Source organism: Rhea pennata, chromosome 1 (genome assembly GCF_028389875.1).
Source record: "Rhea pennata isolate bPtePen1 chromosome 1, bPtePen1.pri, whole genome shotgun sequence".
NCBI lineage: Eukaryota > Metazoa > Chordata > Aves > Rheiformes > Rheidae > Rhea > Rhea pennata.
The window spans coordinates 96,989,667-97,013,713 of record NC_084663.1 but is presented as its reverse complement, the minus strand read 5'-3'; the positions used below and the strand labels follow the sequence as shown (position 1 = coordinate 97,013,713).

Sequence of the window (24,047 nt, the reverse complement as noted above, 5' to 3'; positions counted from 1 at the left end):
GAACTAAGCAACTCTACCAAGTCTATTTTATATGCTGATCACTCCTGGCTTTCAAAAAGATGAATTTGGTGAACATAATAGGCCTCTTAACACAGTCAACAGAACTGTAAATGTAACATACTTCTGTCGTATTCAGTGAACTTGAACTATAACTTACATTTTACTTCAGTAATTTCTCTTAAGCAAAGAGGAGTATACTTTAATACATGCTGTTCTTCCCAAATAGAAGCCTAAATTTATTTTTTCCAAAACAGAGTAAAATGAACAAAAATAAAGGAAATAATCTGGACAGATAATGCTCACTGTTTTAATTTCAATGAATAAATAAAATTTCATCAATGACGCTAATCTTGCATTACAACACAGTACAGTACGCCTTATTAGACACTTAAAAAAAAAAAAAAAAAAAAAAAAACTCCATGGCAGAGGAACTCTCGGCCGGCAGGTGACACGCCGGCTCCGCAGCCCTTCCCACCCTTAAGGCAATCTTCACGTCTGGCTTCTCCTCTGGGGATTTCCAAACACGAGCAGCCGTGTTCTGCTGGGGCCTCTCCGCGCCCCAGCGCCCTGGCACGGCCTCTAACCTCTGCCTCCACCGCAGGAGCGGTCCTGGGCCACAACAGGCCACATCCTCCCTCTCCCGTCCACGCTGGCCCTTCCGCGCTGCCGTTACCTGCCTGCTTGGGAGAGGGGCGCGCAGCGCCGCTGCTGGCATGGGAAGCGGCCCCGGGCGGGCAGGCAGGCGGCCATGAGCTGCACGCGCGCCTCGCGGCTGCCGCGCGGCCGCCAACCCAGCCGCAGGGCTGCCTGGCCAGCTAGCTGCCTGCGGCGGTTTGTCCCTCCCCTCCAACAGACATAACCGAGTGTGAGAAACATATCTATCATAGAAATGTGCTAGAATTGCTTTGTCTTTCTCTCAAGACTGGGGAGGGATGAATTATACGGAGGAAAACTTTAAGACTGTAATTTGGAACAGTTTTCCCCACAGAGACAAACAGAACAGGATTAGAAATGAATACGGTTAAACAAGAATGACACCTTTGCAAACCACCAATTTCTCCTGTAGGAATATTTTATCTTTGTATCTACTGCAATCAACCATGAGCAATGTTATTATTTTATGATCTAAAGTGAAACATATATACATACATACATACATATATATATATATACACGCACGCACACACACACACACACACATATATATATATATAAATACCACAAAAGTAACTAACAAAAGACTAACTAAATCGTTCTCTTTTAAAGTGAACCACTCACCCTTCCGAGGCACAGCCTAATGGCAATATTCTTCAATACTCACTCTAAGGCGGTGCTCAGCAACTTGTTCCCCTGCTTTGCTAATGAACCGGAGCAGTTTGGTGAAGGTGGATCTTGCCTGAGTGACACAACATCCCTGACTCACCCCATCTGACCTTGTACTTGCCTATACTTGAGACCTGGTACCCACTTTGTGCAGGAGCAGGCAGCAAAGGACAGTTACTTAGTGAAATGAATGCTGCCATCCCAGACCATGGCCACAGCGGACATCACTCCAACGAAACAGAGACGCCGGAGGCTGCATGGAGCATGAATTGTTTTTTAACTCTGATTTGTTATGGAATGGAGTTTATCCACAAAAAGATGGGCACTTAACAACACAGCATGACTAGAAAGCTTGTGTGACAAACGTATCTTCTTACAATGATTAATTTTGAGCACAACCTAACATAACCGGAGTCTAGATAATTTAGATATCTGAGATATTATCTGTCCAACTATCTAATGGTTGCAGGATTTAGCTTAAATTACTCATCTCACTTTCTGTAGCTTGCTTAAGACAGCTGCAAACTAGAGCCACAGCTAAGTATTGCTAACTACTGCTAGCTAAGCTCAGTTATGTATGACTAGCATCAAACTCTGCAGGGGCTAATTCACTCTTTTTCTTACACTATGTTACAGGGACTTCAACTGGCTATTAAATACTTGAATACTAGAGCCTGTACTAAGCATGAGCTAAAAGAAGTGTAAAATTCTCTTAAAATCTGAATATACATATATGTCTTTTTAAAAAAATGTGCAGACAGTTTTAAGTGTGCACTCCCCATTTCTTTATAATAAATGGGTAAATTCCAATGAATCTCACTAGATATCAGAACGGATGATAGTTTTTTTTTGCTGAAAGGAAGATTTCAGTTTCTTAGAGATGGAGTCTGGCATTTATTTTTATCTGCATTACATCTGACTGAGAAAAAAAATAAATTGAGAAAGCAGCTAATTAAGATCACCATGACAAATTTAAAAACAAAAACAATTTGAGATATTTCTTGACTGATGTTAATTGACAGTAACGACATCCATCTACAGAAACTCTGGACATCTATTAATAACGAATTTCACAAATGCATCTGGAGCTGCATTTGAACAGAATAAGGAATTGAAATTACAGCAAATAAAGATACTGAAAATGGAAATTGGGTAACACCATACTCTGTAGCTCAGCAAGGTTCATACTAGGTAGGCCTCCTCTCTCATCAAGGATATGTCCACCTCCCACTCTTGCCTAATTAACAGCACTGGGATACTGCCTATCTCTGGAGAAGAATTTATCTTAATTAAATTGTGAATTAGTAGACATGGATTAAAAGAGCTGGGCTAGCAAACATACTAAATCTCTAGTACAGAGTATAGGTGATTTCTGCAGCAGAGATTATTCTGCAGTGCTGTGCAGCCTTCTTTTTTCCTTCATATTGGATAGCATATTGATTGCAGGAGCACAGAGTATGTACAGCACTGAAATGTGCACAAGCCTCATCCTCAACAGGTGAAGTAGCTTAATGCATGAAAGTGGTGGGGGAAATGGGGACAGCACAGCATCTCTTTGCAGTAATAGCATCACAGCAATCTGAATGGAAGAGAAGTCAGTGCCGTCTGGTCATTACACTTGTTCCCTATCAACTTCTGCCATACACAGTAGCAGTTATTCACAGCCATGGGGCCCCACAAAAGACAGAAAAAAGGGTGAAATCTGGTATTCAACTTTTAAAGCAAAAGCTAAAGAAACTCTTACTTAGTGGAAACAATGGCTGACTGCAAGCTTGAAATTTCTTTGTTCTTTCCTAGGATAATGGTCACTATTCCAGAGAGGTTTTCATCTCTGTTACTTCTGTTGGTTGTCATTCTGGAGAAACAGCTGATGAAAAAAAGGCCTACATTTACTCTGGTTTCTCCAGGTGAAAACAAAGAATAACTGCTCTAAGGTTTCATGTGATTTGACCAAGGTCAAAACTGATCTCCTACTTTTGCTGCTCAACAAGCTTTAACTGGGAAGGAGAAGCAACTAGTCATCTAGATAAAATGCAAATAGCCACCTCAAATTTACGACTTTCCCCTTTCAAGGAAATGGCAAACACCTGCTGGCTTCAGAAATCCAGTGTATATCTTTGTATCTAACTAGATTACTGAATTTTTAGAAAAGAGATGATTTATATTAAAGCCCTAATGGTGGAAAACTTTAAGCACATAACCCTGACTTCATATCAAATACAACAGGTCTCATACTTTGTATATTCTTTAGTATTTTACTATATGAAAGAAATGACAGCTGCATGGAGTTCTCAGGGCATACATGAAATCCAGAAGTCTCTGTAGCTGTTAGCAGCACAACTCTGGGGACAACGGATTTATACTGCATGCCCTTTCTGTTGCGTTGTCTTTACAAAGTACATTTAAAAGATGATGCCTGGTTTTTGCAAAGTATTTCCAGTACCTTCAGAAGCCTTCAGGATTAAGCAAAAAAACTGGCACCTGGAGAATCCTCTGCTATAGGAGACGTATTATTTTTATCAGTTTCACTGCCTACTTTCTCTCAGTGGAAATGGCCTGCTCATAAAGATAAAATATGCACACTCTTCCTCTTAAATTTGTGCTCTGACTTTAATTAAAAGTCACATTAGATATCTGGACTAAAGCTGCATTCCCAGAACAGAGATTTTTCTTTAGAAGCTGAGGTATTAAGTGTACAGACCAACAAAAACTTACTGGACATCACCGTGAGTATCTCTCATTCCAATCCTTCATTCTGCTATGACCTGCTACCTTCTACAGTCCTACAAAAGTGTGGTTTTACAAGACTTTGAAACACCTTTTCCAGTCTAACTGTTACTACCTCCTCTGACCTATCCTTGCCAAATGCATATTCTCTTTACTCATAGGAGGATTACAATATCCATGTTGGTCAGTAATGAAGTAAGTAAGTTGCTTTGACACTTAGGCCAGCTGGAAATAATTAGTTACACAAATTCTCTTAAAAAAAAAAAAAAAAAAAAGCCAATATTCAGATATGTATTTTAGATGTAAAAGTCAGCATCTTACAGCTGTAGAGAAGCTACTATGTTTTCTGCAAGGCAGTCTACTAGCATTAGCTGAATGATGCTGAATCTCCTTTGTGCATATTTGAAAAGCATTTCAGTGTACTAAAAACTCCACAGTAAATTCATTGCATATTTCAGAGGGCAGAGGGAGTCATCTTTGATCCTTAATAGAGCATCATCCATTCTAATCAACCACTCCAGCTTCTGTTGAAGTTCTTGAAAATACCATTTCACTATAACTTACTGTGGTTACTACTTTCCTCTTATCAATGCAATCCTGATATTCAGTATTTTACTGCTAGTTAACAAGAAAGCAAGCTCAGGTTAAGTCTGAATATAAGTATAAATTAGATAAATAATGTACTCAGATCTTGCTGCAAACTGGCTTTGAAAACACACTCCCAGTAGTCAAGCAGCAATGTTCCTATGATTTTTATAAACTGTCTCTGATTTTATTCCCCCGTCTGGTGTCTACAGCAATAGATGTTTTCAATAACTTACAGTGAACGTCAAAGACTATTGGTTCAGACTGTATTGTTTTCTGTCCAGATGGTCCATAATACGTCACAGTGCAAGCAAACTTTGCATTTGCATCTTCCTTTGTTGGCTTGTACTGAAGAGAAGATGTCATGGTGAAGAGTCCAGTTGATTTGTCCACAATCTTTTGTAAACTTATGACCACAACTGAAAAGGAAATATTGTTTCAGTATCATACTGCCAGAATTTGCAACCTTTTTCCTATTGTAGATACATCATGCTTTCCTGCTCTCTATTTGCTAGCAGTCTGCAAACATGCAAACATGACAATTACCCAAGAGACTGGACAGTGTTCTCCCAGTATTGCCACTGACACATACCAGGGATGTTTTATCCACAACATATTCCTAACATACCGTAAACATCAAATCAAAACAAAAATCTATTTGCAGGCTGTTGTTTTTTAATATAAATCTCAGCTTACTTTGTAAGACAGAAAGAATGCCTCAAAAAAGCTGGCCAAAAGAACTGAAGACTATACTGATAACATAATTTCATAGGCATCACCTATTTTATCAAAGTTAAAATAATGTAGCTCATTTAGCTTAGCAAAATCAAAGATGAGAGGGAAGAAAAAAAAAGATCTTCCTAAATCTCCTAGAGAATACATACCTCCAGTAGAATGAGACGATAACCTGTGTCATCCAAAATACACTATTGGACAGGTATAAAACTGAGACATTTAATACCTAATGAGAAGCTGAAAATTAGATACAGGTTCCTAATTAGCTACTTAACAGAGACTCAAGAATAGCCTTGCAATACCATTAACATGGGCAGCCCTTCTTCCCCACAATGAGGTTTGTAAGCTAGAACGTGGCATGCAGGAGACAGAGTACCTAGGGTGGCTTGGGTGCTCTGAAAGGCCTAGAAGCTTCTTTCAAGTTTCATGTTGTGCCTCAGTAGTTTTCCTCAAAGGAACAATATTTTAGACTAAAACAGAGTAACTCATAAACAGAGTTATTTATACATTTCATATCTGTCTGTGGATTCACGAATATTGTCCGATATTGAAACATTACCTTCTTCCACAGGCTGTAAAACTTTCCCATTTTTGTACCATGTAACATTGCCTTCCGGATAACTATCTCTTGCAACACATTCCCCGAGCTGTAGAAGAGACAGAAATCAGTCACCTTTTCCTCCCCAGCACAAGAGAGACATGGGGCTACTGGAGAGAGTCCAGTGTAGGGCTACAAAGATGATCAGAGGGCTGGAGCATCTGCACTAGGGGGAATGGCTGCAAGAGCTGGGCCTCTTCAGCCTGGGGAAGAGAAGACTGAGGGGGGATCTTATCAATGTGTATAAGCACCTGAAGGGAGGGTGTCAAGGGGACAGGGACAAACTCTTTTCAGTTGTCCCATGTGACAGGACAAGAGGCAATGGGCAGAATTTGAAGCACAGGAAGTTCCGCCTGAACGTGAGGGGGAATTTCTTCCCTGTGAGAGTGACGGAGCACTGGCACAGGTTGCCCGGAGAGGTTGTGGAGTCTCCTTCTGTGGAGATCTTCAAGGCCCACCTGGATGCAACCCTGTCTAACGTGCTGTAGGTGACCCTCCTTGAGCAGGGAGGTTGGACTAGATGATCTCCAGAAGTCCCTTCCAACCTTACTGTGATTCTATGATTAACAGAATTCTATATTCATTTATGCTTATTTGGGTAAAATTTCTAGAAAATCCAAACACTTAACCCCCCAAATTTTATATTGCATCAGTGATGCTTAGGTATAATTTGGAAGTGGGTTAGTTGGTGGGTCTAAGGTCAGGATGGCCTCTACTTGCGATTAGGGCAAGGCTTAAACTATGTTGCTGAAGGGAGCTACCCCGTGCTAAGTCTGGCTATGGAGCATAATCTCTACGCGCACACATGCACACACACACCCCTTAGCCTCAGGCCCTCACACCTCTTAGTCTTGACTGTAAAGGAGCTTCAGGCAGCCTTCAGGTACAAAATTTTTATGGAGAACACTGATCTTACCATTTTTAGCTTCTTTGTTTCTAAGAAGTCTGCTTGATGTAAGATTTCTGGTTGAGATGGTTGTTCTAAAACATAAATAAGATAAAAGTACTAGTAAAGGGAGCACAAACAGTTTTTTGCAAAACAAAACCCACTCTGATGACTCTAAAATGTGTCATAATTCCCATACTTAATTTTACGCATACTGATAAAATATGTTCTAGCCAGGCAGACTAGTTCAGTGCCTGGGAGGAAAGACCCTGTCTGATCTCTTTGAGGTACATGCTGGAGAAAGAACCAGTGGAACAGAAAGTAAAGCACCAGTAACATAAAAACAGCTCTACCATTGATATTACTATAGTCGAGTTGTCACATTTTAACTGAACAAATTCAGACTAAGCATTCTTCTGATCTTTATTTTCCGAAGCTGCTAATGTTACATTTAAGAAATTTGGATGACAGAGGTAAGTGAGGTACTTTAACTGATTTTGAGTTCGTTATGTCTCTCTTTAAAAAATAAACTTTTTCTTCTGTGCCAATATGTCTTATTTCCTTCCCCCCCCCCTTTTTTTTAAATGGTAGATGGACCCCTTAGCTTGCCAAAGTGGAGGATCTATCAGTGTTTCCATCATAAAACACTATTTTCTAGAGACTACATAATTTGTCTGTTAAAACTCAGCTTGGCCTGAAGCCTGGAAAGCAAATTTTTATCTCCAAAAGGAACTGTTTTTGCTTCAAGTTTAAAAGCAGGAGGGAAGGGTAAAGAGGGGGAAAAAGACCCCAACGCTTATACAGCCAAAGAAAGTCTCTGCAGTCTGGTGTACAGCTTGAATAAGCATACATATTACATGCTTTTACAGACTGATCCTTCCTTAACAATTCCAGCTTACGGCACCTCTTTTCCAAATCAAGCTTCCTATGAAATTACACTAGTAATCCTGTCCCCAGTGATCTTCACATGATCTTGTCAAAATTTCAACACACCAGTGAAGTCACTAACATACAGGTGCACTGCTCCTGCTATCACAAAGGTAGCATGATTCGGCGAGAAGCCGTTTCTTCTGCATCTATGTGGGCATATGTTTGTGTGTATGCACACGCACGGATATTCCGTGCTTGGAAGATGAAGCCAAAATCAAACAAAAAGAACAGATCAAAAGGACAATAAAAGAAGCTATTTATCTGACTCTCTCAAACAACTCGCCTGTGGCAAAAACCAGAGAGAAACAAAAGAAACAGTCAGAGCTATACACCAAACCTGTAACAATGTCTTCAAAGTGCTAACAGAGTAAAAGATTTTTTTCTAAGATATGTGCACATTTCTCTTTTGTTATATTTAAAGCAAAAAGGTTAACCTATTTGCTGTACGAACCAGTCAAGGACAAAGCATTTTCACATCAATTCAAGCAAATTAGGCTTTCCAAGACCATTAACAGGCCTTCTGGCTTAGACTTTGGTTTCCTGTCACAGCCACCCAGCTGATGAACTCAAATCACAAAACACACAGCTTTCCCCCACCCACCCCAAGCCAAACTCTCCTTCTTTTAATCCGTCTTTTCCCCCAGGACTGCGCTCTACCAGCGCTCCTCTCGCCTTCCCTCTTTGCGAGCGAGGCGAGGACATCCTCTGCTGGGGCCTCTTTGTGGCTTCTGCTATTCCGAGGGCTCTGGTTACTGAGCAGATGCTCTAGTTGAGATGCAGCCACCTGCTCTTTCAGAGCTGCCTCTGAAAAGGAAATGCCTGCTGCCAAATCCCAGCAGCCACAGCACAGGCACGGAGGTAATTCACTGTAAAAGATTTATTTGGCATTTACTATCTCAGCATCTGAAGCATGAAGACATGTTAAGCTTACAAGCAGCAAAGCACACTTTGGTGGGTTTGTAACTTCAGCACACTGCTTATCTCCTGACTGAAGAGCTTCCCAGAGCACTTTGCCCCTCCATGCACTTAAAATAGGGGAAAAAAGAGCTTACTGCCTGCAAAAGCCAAGCATCAGTGTAGCAAGATAGCAGCTAATGTCTGCAAGGCTGGTCTACTTCACAAACTCTGGCCATTTAATTCCAGAAAAAGATGCTGACAAGATCCATCTGGAAAGCTGGTAGGGCTTGTTTAAGTAATCCAGCAAGTGTGACTAGCAGGTGGTACCTGTGCAATGAGCCATTTCAGCTCGTTAGTTCTGAGTTAATCAGGTAGTACAGCTGAGGATGCGACAAGCTCCAGTGAAACTTAGCTTCAGTCATTCCTTCTGGGATACAGGAGAGTGTCAGATAGCCAAGGCTTCCAGTTAATGAGGGTTCATACTGCTGCAGCTCTGTAACTGTGGTTCAAGGAGCTTAGAAATTCCACTTGTTAAATAAATGAAGCTTGCAAGCTACTCCTAACTGCTTTCTAATTAATAAAACAAGCAAATAAATGAAATGAAAAAAATCCACAAAATCAAACTAAAGGAAGTTAAATGTGAAAATCTATTTCTGAAACCCCGAGGTTGTGAACTGAAAATGAAAAACTGCAAAGGTCATTTCTTCTTACAGTGTTAAGTTAGCCACCTTGCATATGTGGTATTTTCTCTTCTTGTTTTCCTTAGTAAATAGAAGCTATATCTATTAGTATTAATTCATACTATAAAACATACAAGCTGTGCTCCATGGTGGAATCAGCATTGAGTTAATATTTAGTACAGTACACACTAATTCAAGCAGTTAGTATTTCATTCACCATATACTACAGTCTCATCTACATATTTACTGCTGTGTGATAAGTAAACACGGTAATTCCTTATCATTTCCTCTGGAACACTGTGTTTACTATGTGTGCTCTGAGCACACTTGTCCCTGTCACCATTAATTCAATTTTTCTTGCAGTCAAATTCAAAGTGAAACGAGGGAAAGGAATTATTGTTGACTTCTAATATACCTTCAAACTGATTTATACCACTGACAGACTTCTGCCAAAGCAACGCTGAAGAATCCCTGACAACTTCTCCCTGAAAGAACTCTTTAAGATTGTCCTTCTAAAATGTATTTATGTTTTTCAAGCAAAAGTGTGATCTGTTTGAAGCTGCCTGTTCTGACAATAGAGACCTACTTTGAGCGTGTAAATCTGCTTTTGAAGAGGAAAAAAAGCCAAAGAAAGCAATATGTAAATATGAAGCTGATAAAGATATCCACTACAGCTATATGGCAGTATTTACAAAAGCTAACTTTAGCTCAGCAGCCCTGTGCCCCCTTATATCCATAAAAAGGAGGAAGAGACTTCACGGAGTGAGTCAGACTACGAAGGAATATACTTCTGCTCTGCAGCAGCACCTGGAAAAGCCCAGGTTTGTCCACTCTCGTGTTTGAGTCTAGAGCAGGGCTGTGCCTTGGTTTACACTGCAAATCAGTCCTCTAGGATGAGATGTGCTCCAGAAATTCACTTAATGCTTCCCACCAACAGTCATTTGGCACATGGAGCCACACTAGATCTTGTTCAAACTAAAATTCCCTGAAGCATGTATTGTGGGGATGCTGGCTCCTGTGCACTGACTGTTTTCCTCAACAAGTCCAGTCCTGTGGTAGCTAAGCTGCTAATATAGATGTAACCATTTCTCCTGGACACTGGACAGCACAAAGACTAAATTATCCTCTGTAAATAGCTCTCAGAGTGTGCTCAAAGGTGTAAATGCCACACTACTGTTTTTCTCAACAGACTAGATGCTTTGAGAATCTCAAATCTGACTTCAGTAATCATAAAAGGGAGGATCTTCAAAAGTTGCTCAATGAGAAGCCTCAGGAAATCAGGTTCTGTGAGATTTACTCTTTCACTTAAAAAAAAGAAACACACACAAAACAAGCAAAAGACACCAGGTATATACCTCCAAACTCTTGAAAATCTTAACTGTGATCAATAATTTGCAGTGTTGTCAAAATGCTAATAACCTTTGCAGCTCTTCCTTGCTCTAAAACAGAACTGCAGGCTGGTGGTATTTCTCCTGGTATCTCAGCAGGGAACAAAATATGCATGTTGGGCTAGCAACTTGTTTTCCAGCCTCTGTCTCTCACTCAAAGTTTATTCTATCGCCTACTATCTCCTCAGGGCTGCTTTAAACCTCTAAACTGACATCTACTACTTCAGACCACACATAGTTAATATTTTTCTCCTGCAGAAAAATTCACTCGGAGAACAAATGAAAAATAATCAGTGCTAATTTTACATTTTTCATTTCCAAGGCCAAATGACATCACATAAGTGAGTCATTATCAAAGCCTAAAACTCTCTTTGAGCCAGCACTTATCATGAATAAACTCTAAGTGCAGGCAGTCCTGTTATGTAAATGTTACAAATAGATTACATTTTTTAAAACTGCATAAATCTGCTAGCCTTAGTAACTTACTCAGCCAAACTTACTTTCTTGGCTTTAATCTCTCCTTTAAACAAGAGTTTCCTTAATTTAAGATTCAGGTATGATGAATGTTAATGGTAGTGACAACTAGTTTTACTTACTGAACACTCTGACTATCGTTGGCTCTTCGGAAACATCATCTTCGGTTACTAGCATACACACAAATCTCTTTTCATCACTGATCCTTGCATTCTTGATGGATAATGTATAGTTTTCTGAGAGAGACAACCTGTCTTTGTAGTCTGGTACATCATCATATTGTACACTTTTTTTTGTTGATGATCTGAAGGCAATAAATACTGGAGATCCATTTGGCATTTCCTATAATAAAAAGATAAACACCTCATAAACAATCAGTTAGAAGTATTTCAAGATCTGCAAATGGTGCAAAAACATAATTTTAAGAATCTGAAAACTCCACGAGATTACTTTTCTGCTGATTAATATCTGCTGTACAGACAGGAAATTCAGTATTACTTAAGGGCTAGTTTAAGACTGCTGTGGTACACACTCAGAGTATCATCAGTAGAAATAATTTCAGTCCTTTGGCTTAACCTCAGCAAAGCATAGAGCTTTTTGTGATCAAGCTTGGTGGTTCTGGCACCACCTGACTTCTGTTACATGAAAAAGTATTTGAAACAGAGGCATTCAGGAGCTAGGTTCAAAAGCTTCAGTTTCCTTTTTTGACAGTTGTTTTACATATTCATATTGTGTGTCTGGGATATTCAGACTTCATTCCAAATACAGGATTTAATCAGGCATAACTGCCTATTTTACTCTAAATTAGTTCTTTTTGTTTGTTTTTAAAAGACCCCAAAGCTTATGGCATGGGAATATATGTACAAATATTGTTATTTATGCATCTCAAGATAAGCTGTAAATACCATTTTCTACACATCCTCCTTACATCAGTATGCAGTTGCTATCCTAAGAAGGAATACAAAAAAGGATTCTTGCACAAACCTGTCATATCAAAACCTCATTTTTATGAGAGAGAAAGTTACAGGCTGAGTTCTGCTGGATTCAATTTGTACCCCCCAAACAGAGACGGACACTGTCCCCTGTAAGGGCGGCAAAGTGAAAAGTTGAATCTGTCTTTATGTTCAATATTGTGCTGAGGGCTGGAAGAGGTTTTAGTTCCCTTTTAGCTTCTATCCCTTGCATCTTGTAGCACTGATACTAGTCACATTCCCAGCACAGTCTCTCAGCTTGACTACAGAGCCTGCAACAGCGTGATAATGCTGTGACAAAAGATAAGTGGTGTCAGAGCCGCAGCAGGGAGTAGGAGACAACAGCTAATGTGAAGTTTAAATTCCTTTACAATCTTTCTCCCTTTCCCATTTTTAGATCCATACTTGGATTATTTAGATCTCCATCAGTCAGAAGAAACAGGACTGTCTTGATAAACTAAAAGTTGGCTGTTGAGCGCAAATGAGCTCTTAACTCTAAGGCTACCTAGTGCACGACATTCACAAGTACTAACTGAAGCTAACAGTTTGCTCCAGCTGCACCAGAATCAATCTACTTCTGTCTGTGCTTCCAAGTTTGTACCATGCACCGGAAGAGCTACTCCCAAGACAGCAGAGAGAAACTGAAATTCTTTTTTCTTCCAGTAAAATAATAACCTTATCAAAAAAAAAAAAAAAAAAAAAAAAGAAAAAAAACCCTCAAACAAAGAAACAACCCTCCCTAATAACAAGTGTTATCATGCTGGGAGCTTCCTGGAGAGAACGGGTACAAGTTTCACTTGATTGTATGGACCATGTCAAAAATTTTCCTACAAGTGTAACTCTACAGACTATTTTGTACTATATCATGGTTGACATTATCCGTGAAATGCGCACACTTACAACAAGTCATGATGTCTCTATTTACTGACTAGTACTTGTCTGACATGAACAATCCAAATGCACTTAAAAGAAAAAATGGATTTCTTTTTCTCAGAATAGCCTTACATCCTCACAGAGACAACTTCTGTCTTTCTAAGGAAAAGCCAGTTGACCAAAAAACACATTGTAAAACATAGGCCCTGAATCTTTCGAATGCTTACATGAAACATTTTTGCTCTCCTTTTTATGGAAATATTTTCCGTAGAGTTCTCACTCAGCATCCCAAAACATGTTTGTGTAACAGGAATTCTTGAGTGTGCAGGGTCTGTAAAGACTGCAAACCTCCAGGTATAAGGGAAAGAGCCAGCGGGGATTATACAACAACTGAAGGGGTAGATCTTTCTGTTTTAAAATGGGCCACAGGATGCCATTTGGAATAAGAGAGGGAGTACCATACAATCTCAAAGCACAAATCCACTGTCAGAGTAGAAATTCAGGCTATGCAGTCACTCCTGAACTAATGGCCCTGCCACTTCTCAAATTACCTCTTACTACAGGTAACATTTTGGTTTGAGCATAAAAGGAGATTTAAATTAACCTTACAGAAGCGTGAAAAATGTTTTTCCTAGTGTCAGTCTGAGAAGCTAAAGGGTTTCACTGCTCCAGTGTTTTTTTTTTTTTTTTTTTTTTCCCCACACAGCTTTCCAGTGTTCTAGGGACTCTGATCTACTTTCAATTTGGCCCTCGGTGCAGGAGAAGTGTGTTCTGTGGTGTCTCTACAGCAAGCTAATTGAGATAATCATCAGAGCCCTGGCATGGTTGTGGTGTGCCTCTGTTCTCTGCACGCCAGGAACAGCAGAGTAAAACCACCAATGATTCTACTAAGGTTGGCTTTGCGCTCTTCACTGTGTGTAACATACACTGAAGTGTGAAACAGTATTGAGTGACTGTCAAATCAACCAAACACAGGGACAGAGTTTTACCAGGGATGAAGCACTCCCTGCTTCGGGCAGCCTGCTTCAAAAGCATTCAAATGTACAGGAACGGTTCTGTCAAACTACTGAGACAGCACTGGGTAACATGCCAAATTTCTAATACTGGTTGGCAGCGAAGTCCTAAGTAATTATTTCTCTTGAACAATGAAGATTAATTCCTCATATTGCTAATCTATACTTGGCAGAAATTACACAGATTGTAATCTTGTAGTCTTACACACACAGAAATAAGTATCTTCTTCTACTTGGCAGAAATTCTCTAGGTTGAAACCTTGCAGTCTTACACATACTAAAATAGGTATCTTCTTATACTAGCTCTAATGAATTAAGGTTAATAGAAGCTATACTTACATATTTCCATTTTCCAAACATAAGACCATCTGGTACTTCTAGACGACAAGGCATAATAATAGTGTCTCCATATACTGCATTTACTGTATACAATCCCAGAGCTAGAGGAGAAACAGAGAAAGAGAGGAAACAACTTAAGTGTTTTTCTGAATTCCAACATGCTAAGCATGCTATTTAGTTCAAGGCTATTAAAAAGGGAAAAAAAGAGCCATGTCCCATTGCAAATGGTTATTTTCCAGCATACAGGGTTTATCCCCAAATCTCTAACAAAACAGGTTTCCTGACAATAAATACATTTACTCAAATACTGCGACCCTTTTGGATCTATATTTCTTGCTGCAGTCAGCAGGAGCTAAGTGGATTTGAAAATACAGTTTCACCTGCTCACCCAGATGAAAGCACACACAACAACCAGTATCCGCAGCTACTTTTCCAAACTACTCTTCAACCTGGAAAAGGAAAACCCCAAACATTTGTTTTCCCTCTCTGCAAAATTGATGGCCATTTCTTTCTAGTGAGGTTATGCTACAACACAGTATCATGAGTTGTAGCACCAGTACAGGAAGGCCAGAAGGGAGGGAGGAAGAGAGGGAGAAGAGACAGGGAGGGAGACCAGGAAGGAGAGAGGGAGAGAGGAAGGAAAAGAGATGTTATTTAAGTACTAGGTTCTCTTAAATCTGGAAGACAGACTAAACCTTACATTTAGGTTTTGGAAAAATAAAGCAAAATGCTTCCATGGATCATTTGAAAACCTAACCACACTATTATTGTGATAACATGTAAGACTTTCGGAAGAAAACTGACCCACTTATTTCATTGTCCAAAGCGTGGGAATTGAACAAAACCAACAAACTCTTAAGTGAGGAAACGCGAAAACTCAAGTAAGTTTCAAGTGCAAGATGTCATTATTTGGTGCGTTTGCTAAGAATGGCACTTTGCGCTGTTTCTATCTTCAGTACCACCCCTGCCGGCAGGGAAGCCACCCGCTCCCCAGGCTGCTCCCAGGGCACAGACGGTAGGGGAGAGAGAGAGCAAACGCCCGGGAGATCTTCCCTCCGGTGCTCGAGTGAGCGAGGCGCCTGCTGCCCGCTGCTGCCCGCCCGCGGCTTCTGCCAGGGTCTGACGCCCAGGGACGCAGACCCCTCCTGGCTCTCCCTCCGCTTCCAGCCGGAGCTGCCTAATCGAGGGCTTGCTGCCAAAGCAACTGCAGCTAAGAGGCGGCAGCAGGATGCTGGCGCCGTCGCCAGCGCTGGAGAAACGCTCGGGCCTTCCAGCGGCCTTCGCTCTTCAGGAGACGCAGCCCTTCGGGCTCACGCAGTGGGGGGCAGGCCCGTCTCTCCACGCCCCGCAGAGCACACGCACCCACCTCGCATCTTCTTCGTGGGACCCCTCTGCAACCAGGCAACCGCTGCTCTCGTGATGTCCTCACACAGTTAGCCACAAGCATACTTTTAATGTGTCAGGTACATTATAAAGACTGCAGTCTCTAATCTGCTACATGGTCTGCCAAGACCAGCTGTTTCCAAAATTAAAATAGCAACTAGTCCACTAGGTGGTGCTGAATAAATGCAAAGTTTAAAAATGTTACAGAAAATTTTGAGGAAATCAGCTAACTCTAATATTTACTGAAACAGAACCAACGTTCCATGAAATCAAAGCCTTAGCGGAAGTAAAATGAAAAAAAGGTATAAATTTCCCCCTTGGCCCTATCTTGCAATCATCCTCGTTCTGATCAATAGAAGGGGGACAAAGTAATTTTAGTTGTAAAATTTGAATCCCAATTTTTGTTTCAGTTAGAGCTAGCAAACAGTCCTTTTTGCTTCCTTTCTCCCGAGTGCAAAACTACAAGACAGACTTGCTAATACAAATTCAACAAGTACATATATTCAAGGAGTTAGCTGCTTAGCACTAGTTCAAACTCCAATCAAATATCATTAGTAATTTAAAAATCTGTAATGGTTATTTCACATCACATGGAAAACCAGGAATCTGCTCCTTCTGCTAGGATATATGGTCTGTCATTAGAGGAAAAGAAAATAACCCTGTGAGATTTGTACTCTTGTTTTTCTATTGCTCTCTCCTAGACAATCATTTAACCCCTGGAAATTGGTACGGCAACGCGTATACACTATCAAATACTTGACAAACAGCCTCAGGAACATGAATGAAACCGTTTGGGGAGAGGATTTAAGTTTATAGCATTCAGAGCAGGTAATCAATGGCCTGTGATTTAAGAAAAACCCTTTAATCTAAAATGTCTTCCTTAAAGCACACAAAACCAACAAAACTATCTCTTGCCATAAATTCTGCCCAAACTAAAATTACACAGTTTTCTAGAAACTTGTAACACGTAGAATCAGAAAGAGGTTCTTATTACTGAGGTGTTTATTATATAGACACAGAGAAACAAGTTCTTACAAGACTACAAGAGGCCCTGCTGTAAAATTCCCCCTCCCCACTGTAGCAACAAATCTAAGACATTTAAGGAGTGCAAACTAGTTGAATCACTGAAAACTTTCACAGCAGAAACTGCAGCAATCTCTGGAAAATAATTTTGCAAAGCTATGGATTAAAAATGACAAAAAAAGCCCTAAACAAATTTGGAAGTTCCTCTTTCTGTTGATATTATATATTTTTGTAAAATGCCCGGCTGGAGAGGGAAATAGAAGAAAATGACTGCTTAATTTCATGACGACGCGTACCATCAGCCGTCATTTTCTGAGGGCCCTTGAGTTTCCTTCTCATTCTAAGAGAAAGAAAAAGAAAGAGGAATCCACAAATACATAACAAATTGCTCCATGCGCTAACATAACACAGGGCCATGTCAAGGCCATCATATCTCATTAACTACAGGAGGGAGCAAACACAATTGTAGGGAGTAACACTGTAAGAAGTCTCTGGATACCATGCCCATGGCACTGCATTTCTGCTGTACCTTTCTATAGCACAGTAAGATCTCAAAGAGCTCCCCCGCATGATTTTCTGATGCTGCCTACCAGAACTGGGCCAGCGTTGCTAATAACAGCATTAATACAGAGGGGCAGGATCTGTTCCCATATGTGTTGGGAGAAGCTCCAATTACCTAGCTAGGAACTAGAGCTTTACACCAAGATAAGCCAGCTCAATTTCCTTCCACTTTGTTACATACAGGCTTGAGCAAACTGAGGTGCTTCTTAATTCATTTCCCCTTCTTTGATCCAGTAGTGAAGAAATTCCACTTTCAGCTAGATTAAGCCTTTCTGCATGGGTTTGGACAAGGAAAGAAAGCAGCGGCATCAGGCGGTATTATAACTCAGAGAAATATCCCAGCAGCATGCTGCTAAATTGAGATGACATTTGCACTATTATTACAGGGCTTTCCACATCACCTTGGCACTGCTAACTGGCATCCTTCTTCACTCCCCCCCTCAAGTGAAGAGCCAGCCAGTTAGTACCCACGTAGTTGGGTGGCAAAACAAAAAAGCTGTTTTGTTGATCAGAGCCTTAAAGGCAAAGGAGGTGCTGTTAGCATTTTATTTTAGAACCCTACCATGAATACATAATGCAGGTCATAATTTAGAATAATTATAATTATTTTCAAACCAACAGGGTATTTAACAAGAACAGATAGAATGTGAATATCTAAAAATCATGAAACTTTGATGTTAGTCCAAGGAAATAACAAAAGCTGTAGGAACCACGTGAAAAGTAGTCATGTTTTCCACCTGTCTTCCATTCAAGGTACCAAATGCTCTTCTTTCAGCAAACGCCTTTTTAAAATGCTTAAGAGTAAAGTTTTTGAGATGAATTTAAAACAGAACAAAGCCTGTTTAAACACCCTTTAGACGTAAGATTCATCGGAGACTATGAAGCTACATCAGAAAACTGACCAGCAGCGTTACTGTCTGAAACTCACCTTTACCTGCAGGCTCGGCTGCCTCACAGCACAGCTCAGCTCCAGTTGCTAAAGTCATGGGAAACGGGCAACTGAGCCTCCTTCAATACCCCTCAGGCCACTGACGTTGGGTGGGCATTACATTCCCATTTGCTCACAGCTCATGTTTTAACTCTGAACTCAGCTGGCATTTTACATGTGCAAAGATGTCTCCTGTCTTCCTTCTGTACCCAATTCTTCGCTGCTGATGCTTCTGCTCCTGGAAGGTTCAGCAATGATACTTTTTATTAAAGAGTAAAGTCCCATTAGCAGAGAGCAGCAGGATGCTGTGGTTGTTATCGTTCTTTGTGGCTATCATTAACAGCTCTGCAGGCTCGTAGGCAGAGGAAATGAATTAAAGGCCTGCAGAAGGGCAGTGTCCAACCCAAAGAGCTGCTGGTTGCTTAGTGCCAACTTCAGAAACTGCCAATGAGTTTGGTGCTCCAAATCTTTTCTTGAGATTTTGGTCCTCCCACACAGCCCAGATTACCTTCTATGTATGCACATGTTGTGGTAGGCTAAAAAGCTTTCCTAGTCAAATAAATATTTTATTACCTCTGAAAGTAGCAACAGGCATTTTTTTCTTTCTGCCCTCTGTTCCACTACTAAGCCTAAAGGCATTTTGGGCTTATGTGTACACATATGCTCTTAAGCATCCACTTAGCTTCCAGCCTGGGCAACATCAATATTTCACAAGGAAAAGAGCTGCAGCTTCTTAAGATCAGGAAATCACCTCTTAATAAGAGTATGTGTGTGTGTGTGTGTGTGTGTATATATATATGTGTATATATATATATGTATATGTATATACTTAAAGGACAAGGCAACTGGGCATTGGTGTGATGGAAAAGGTATTAGCAAAAAAATGATCAGCTTTGAATGAATGAGATGGGGCCTGTAAGTGGGTACTTACTGTCCCAGCCGTTGAGAACAAAATGCTCCATGATGACTTTCATGCTAAAAGTTAAAAGAGTTGGGCTCTTCAGATATGGAGACTTTAACTTTAAACTACTTTTTCTCCTCTCCTTTTCCTTCCCTGTCAGAACGTCACCTTTTCTGTAAGACATTTACTCGTCTTTCAAGACTTTTACAAGACGGATTATAGGAGCAGAGAGAGACAATACAATGAATGCAGCATGGTTCTCACGATTCCCTATCATCATGGACTGATTGAAAGTCAGCTGAAAAGAATGGGAAGTCCTGAGTGGACAGAAGGTGCTTTAAAACATCCTTGTGGCCCAGGCACAATAGCCTGGGAGCCAAACATCCCTCATAGCATCAAGATTGCAGATAAAGGAGGTGCCCAGGTCCCATTTTGTCAAAACATTTGTCTTTGCAATCCATCTCACTCTACTAAAAAGAAGTCTCTTTACGCGAGCTACAGCGGGTACTTCTGCAAGCTGTCCGCACAGACGGTCTTGTGCACATACACAGTGCTTGTTTTCTCCTCAGTTTCATGTGCGCTAACCAAAGGCCACCAGAGAGAATCTTCTTGGATAACACCATAGTATTCATCTTCTGGCATAGCAGAGAAAACACGAGATATGCTTCAGAATTTTAAAAAACTGGTTAAAGTAAGCATTAAAAAGCCCCATGTTATCTAAATTCACACACATGGCAACCTTTGTTTCAAAGTGGTGGGTATGAACATGCCTTGTTTTAAATTTTAGGCATCAAAACAGGGAAGCATGTAAACATGTCAAATCAAGAAAATCCAGTATTGATTACCTCCATCTAACACACATGACTGAAAACAAATGAGCATGCATTCATAGATATGTTATCTGATAAAGGTTATATATATAAGTATAATATTGTTTTGTATCTCTACCTCTTTATTTAGGGAAACAAATTTATACACTGGTGATTAAGATTTCAGAAGGGCTATTAGTTATAAAAGAATCATCAATAATATCCAAGAGAAAAAATAAGCGTCAATATATCCAGCATCATTTAATGTAACAGAAACTTGTAAAATAACATAACAGAACTTGCTGAATAGAGTTTCCTATGCTTTATCACAGCATTTCTTCAATGGTTTTTAAATCCTGAATAATGTAAGAGTGCAGACAATTTAACGCCAAAGGAAAAATTCCTGTATCATCTTCTAAGCACTGACGCAATGGACAGCAATTACCCTTTGGAATCGTCACAGCTAACACAAACTCTCTGAAGATATGAAGTAACTGAATGGGAATGCACATTCATTTTTAGCAAGACCCAACTCAAAACATGGACTGGACTCTGGAAGATGTTGAATTCCCTTTTGATAGGCAAGCCTTCCCCTCCCCCCCCCCCAAATCCTAATTAACTCTACAAACAGAAGTAGTCAAACCTGAACAGAAGCACTTCTGTGCTTAATACTAATTTTGGCAGGTGCTCAAGCAAAGCAGGGAAATGGAGCCTAGCGCCCAGCAAAATCAAGCCATCAGCTAGTACATATTCAGAAACAAGCAGAGTATCCAATGCTAAAATGATACTAAAAACAGCAGAGCTGGAGAGCACTTGTTAAATGTCAACACAATTCAGGTATCATTACCCTATAAAACAGTATGCTAAATATAAAATATTCAGAGTTTTCCCTTATAAATGAGAAAAAATTACTAATGGAAACACCTCAACACTTCTGATGGAGCAGAAAATACTGAAAAAATTAGTGCTTTCACAGCAAAGAAATCAGACTCATACTGGAACTAGAGTTCATCATACATTTTATGCTGGAAAAATAATTGTATATAATTTGTGGGAAGAAGGGATCATTTTTATTTTAAGCCAGAAAATGCAAACATATGAAAAAAAATCTCTCTTCATGTCTCTGAACCTTCAAAATGTTACCAAGTTTGCAAAAATTCCATTTTTTACTGGTTCACATCCCAAAATGACTTGCTCCCATATATCTTTGGAAATTCTTCCTCTGATGAGCTCTCATAACCAAGATTCTCCTGCTCCTTTCAAATTCTGTACAAAGCATTCAAACATTCTCCCATATCACTACAGAGAAAGCAGGCACAATTAGAAACCTGCCACATCCGATCAAGGCAGCCTGAGCAGCATCACCCTGTCAGTGAGGACTCCTCTGACCCCCTTCACCAAGAGCCCAGTGCACGTGTCTCCTTGGGACTTTGCTTCATGGCTCAGGCAGTCATGTACTGCACAGGAAGCCCAATTGTCTTCAGCTATTACTATACATACATATAGCTTAGCTTTCTACATAGTCCTAAGCATGAGTTCAAGCCTGGGACTTCCATGAGTTCAGACAGAATTGCCAGGCAAAAATCCCACATGAGCACGCTCCCTACAATTCTCCTACAACAGAATTGTGTCCTGCAACATGACCAAATCAAACCCTGGGTTATTTGGTTATAAACCAGACTACTCAACTGCATCTTAATTCACTGTGGGCTACATCTGTGCTAAGTTTCAAAACACTCACTTATTTCCATATTTAGGTGGCTGCTTCCCCTTCCTCCCATGCCAGAACACGACTTTCATATATGCACACTCCCTTCACGAGACCTTTGCTGGAACTTTGAAATGGAACCACTTGAGTACAACCTTTTGAGAGCTTCAATGGGAATCTCAATCCTCATGGCCGAGGTCTTAGAACGTTATAAACTCCCCAAAGCAGGTGGTTTTGTGGTAGAAACTACAGCGTGTTTGCACTGGTGGTCACCCCTGAAAGATCTACTTTAGCAAGGTTCACACTGAGCATTCCTCTCAGTATTTTAGAGCATCATCAATGTCAGAGCAGCAAACTGGAGAATTTGCCGAAGAAAACCTTTTTCAGTCTGAATGCACCTACATAGTTTCTAAATAATTATGATTAATAAACTTTGTCAGTTTAGGAACTCTAAATGTTATGTACAAGGCACTAATCATCACAATGATCATACTGTGATCATCAAGACATTTCTTTAATTTTTGATAGGTATGCAAAAGAAATTTGCACATAGTAATTCTCTTAGAATTCAAATGTCCATCACTTAAGTTAAAGTACCACAGATATGGCTTTCAAAGTCAGTCAACCTTTCAAACTACCTAAAAACACCTGTTAAAATAAGCTTCTGCAAAGCTTGAGAAAAGATGAGTTCAAAGCTCAGCAGTTAGCCCTAGACTAATGGATGCAAAATGAATTGTGCCAACAGACAGATCTTTCTTTCTTTCCTCCTCAGCCATTTTGCCAGTGCCCAGCTCCAAGAAGACAAAGAAAACTGCTCTGAAGTTGGACCAGCAAAGACCCTTTGCTTGCTTGGGAATGGTGAGGGCACCTCTGCTTTTTAATCTAGTCCCTGTCGAATAAGGAAGGTCCTCCAATCTACAAAAGAACTAGAAAGAGAATCCATGAAAGACACCACATGGACTATGTTATAGAAGAATTTTCCTTTCAAAAGGAAAGATCCTAATATTCTTTCCACACACACACACAAATTACTTGTGATTTTAATAAGTTTGTATTATTTTACAGAAACTCCAGCTTTAGGCTTAGAATCGTGTATTTCTATTTTCCTAGGTTTCGTACTACTCTGAAAACAGTCAGATTTGTTCTATAGACTGACTTGAAGGTTTAAATTTCCAAGCTCTTTAAGTAAATCTTACAGGCTTTAAAGTTACATGTATACTGGTATCATTGCAAGTAGCTAAAATATAATGTAATTCCACACAAATATTTATAAATAGGACTTATGGAACAACCTATCTACCTATAAAGTCTTGAATTAATAGAAGGCTAGCAGAAACAATGTTTCCACAAGATCTGGGTGGAACCACATCAAAAGACAATATTGGAAAGTTGTGGTCAGCATCAAAAAAACCAGCTGCGTTTATTAGGAGCAGCATATAGTGGAAAAAAGCTTTGTTTCCTGCAGTTGATACCTCAGTGGAAAGACTAGTGGTAATAATCTGATGAAAATTTTTTTAAAACATTTTTTGGATAGTTCTCATTATAGTCTGAGATAGGATGACCACACATCTTTCTGCAAACACTTCTGTTCAAGATGTAGCCTTGACTAAAGTAACTATGATTAGTTTTCTCTAAATATATGTGAAAATTGAAAATAATGAAAATAGTTACTAACATATGGTGTTATTTTTGCAAATGTTCCAGCACATCTGCCACGGCAGTGAGTTTTAGCTTACCAGAGTTTGATGATACAAGCTGTCTGCCAGGAGATGAGCAGCGAAGTGTGGGAAAACAGTTCCTGAGTCAATACTGCAATAAGTTTCAACTTTCAAGTGTACCTAATTAGGCAAGATGGGATCAACAAAAATTTCTCTAGTATGGTGAAACTTCTCAAGCCATTTTGAGTTTAGCTTCTGACTGCTTCTGCAACACACTTTTATTATATACTTCCCAGCTTCCCTTCCAAAATACTCTTCCATTTGCTGAAGTCTCTCCAATTATCTTTCCTCTTCTCTGTTATGCTAGTAAGCAACTCTGCTGAGCAACCAATTGCTTAAAGGGACTTAAAAGTTTCTATTAAGTCAAATGAAACCTGTAGCTCAAAAATACTATCTAAAACCCTCATTATTTTATGCAATGAATCCTTTTTTATTTTTTTTATAGATAAATGTCGATGGATAGCATAATAAATAAAGAGCTGGCCTTCTTGCTTTTTCATAATGTGGTATTGACAGCATGGATCAATACAGTCACATGGCAGGAGAACAGAAAAACGCATAATTTATGCATAAATGCTGAAAAAAAGGCTAAACAGC

The 24,047-nt window shown here is 39.9% G+C and overlaps 1 protein-coding gene across 1 annotated transcript in view; it reads right to left on the bottom strand.

Moving 5' to 3' along the window:
* Positions 1-24,047, bottom strand: part of ALCAM (activated leukocyte cell adhesion molecule) — a 126,919-nt gene that overhangs the window by 24,417 nt on the left and 78,455 nt on the right. The window contains exons 2-6 of the mRNA XM_062596601.1: positions 14,420-14,520; positions 11,346-11,565; positions 6,885-6,949; positions 5,930-6,017; positions 4,872-5,054 (exon numbers count right to left, since the gene is read on the bottom strand). Coding sequence (XP_062452585.1) covers positions 4,872-5,054; positions 5,930-6,017; positions 6,885-6,949; positions 11,346-11,565; positions 14,420-14,520 — 657 coding nt within the window. The remainder of the gene's footprint in view (positions 1-4,871; positions 5,055-5,929; positions 6,018-6,884; positions 6,950-11,345; positions 11,566-14,419; positions 14,521-24,047) is intronic.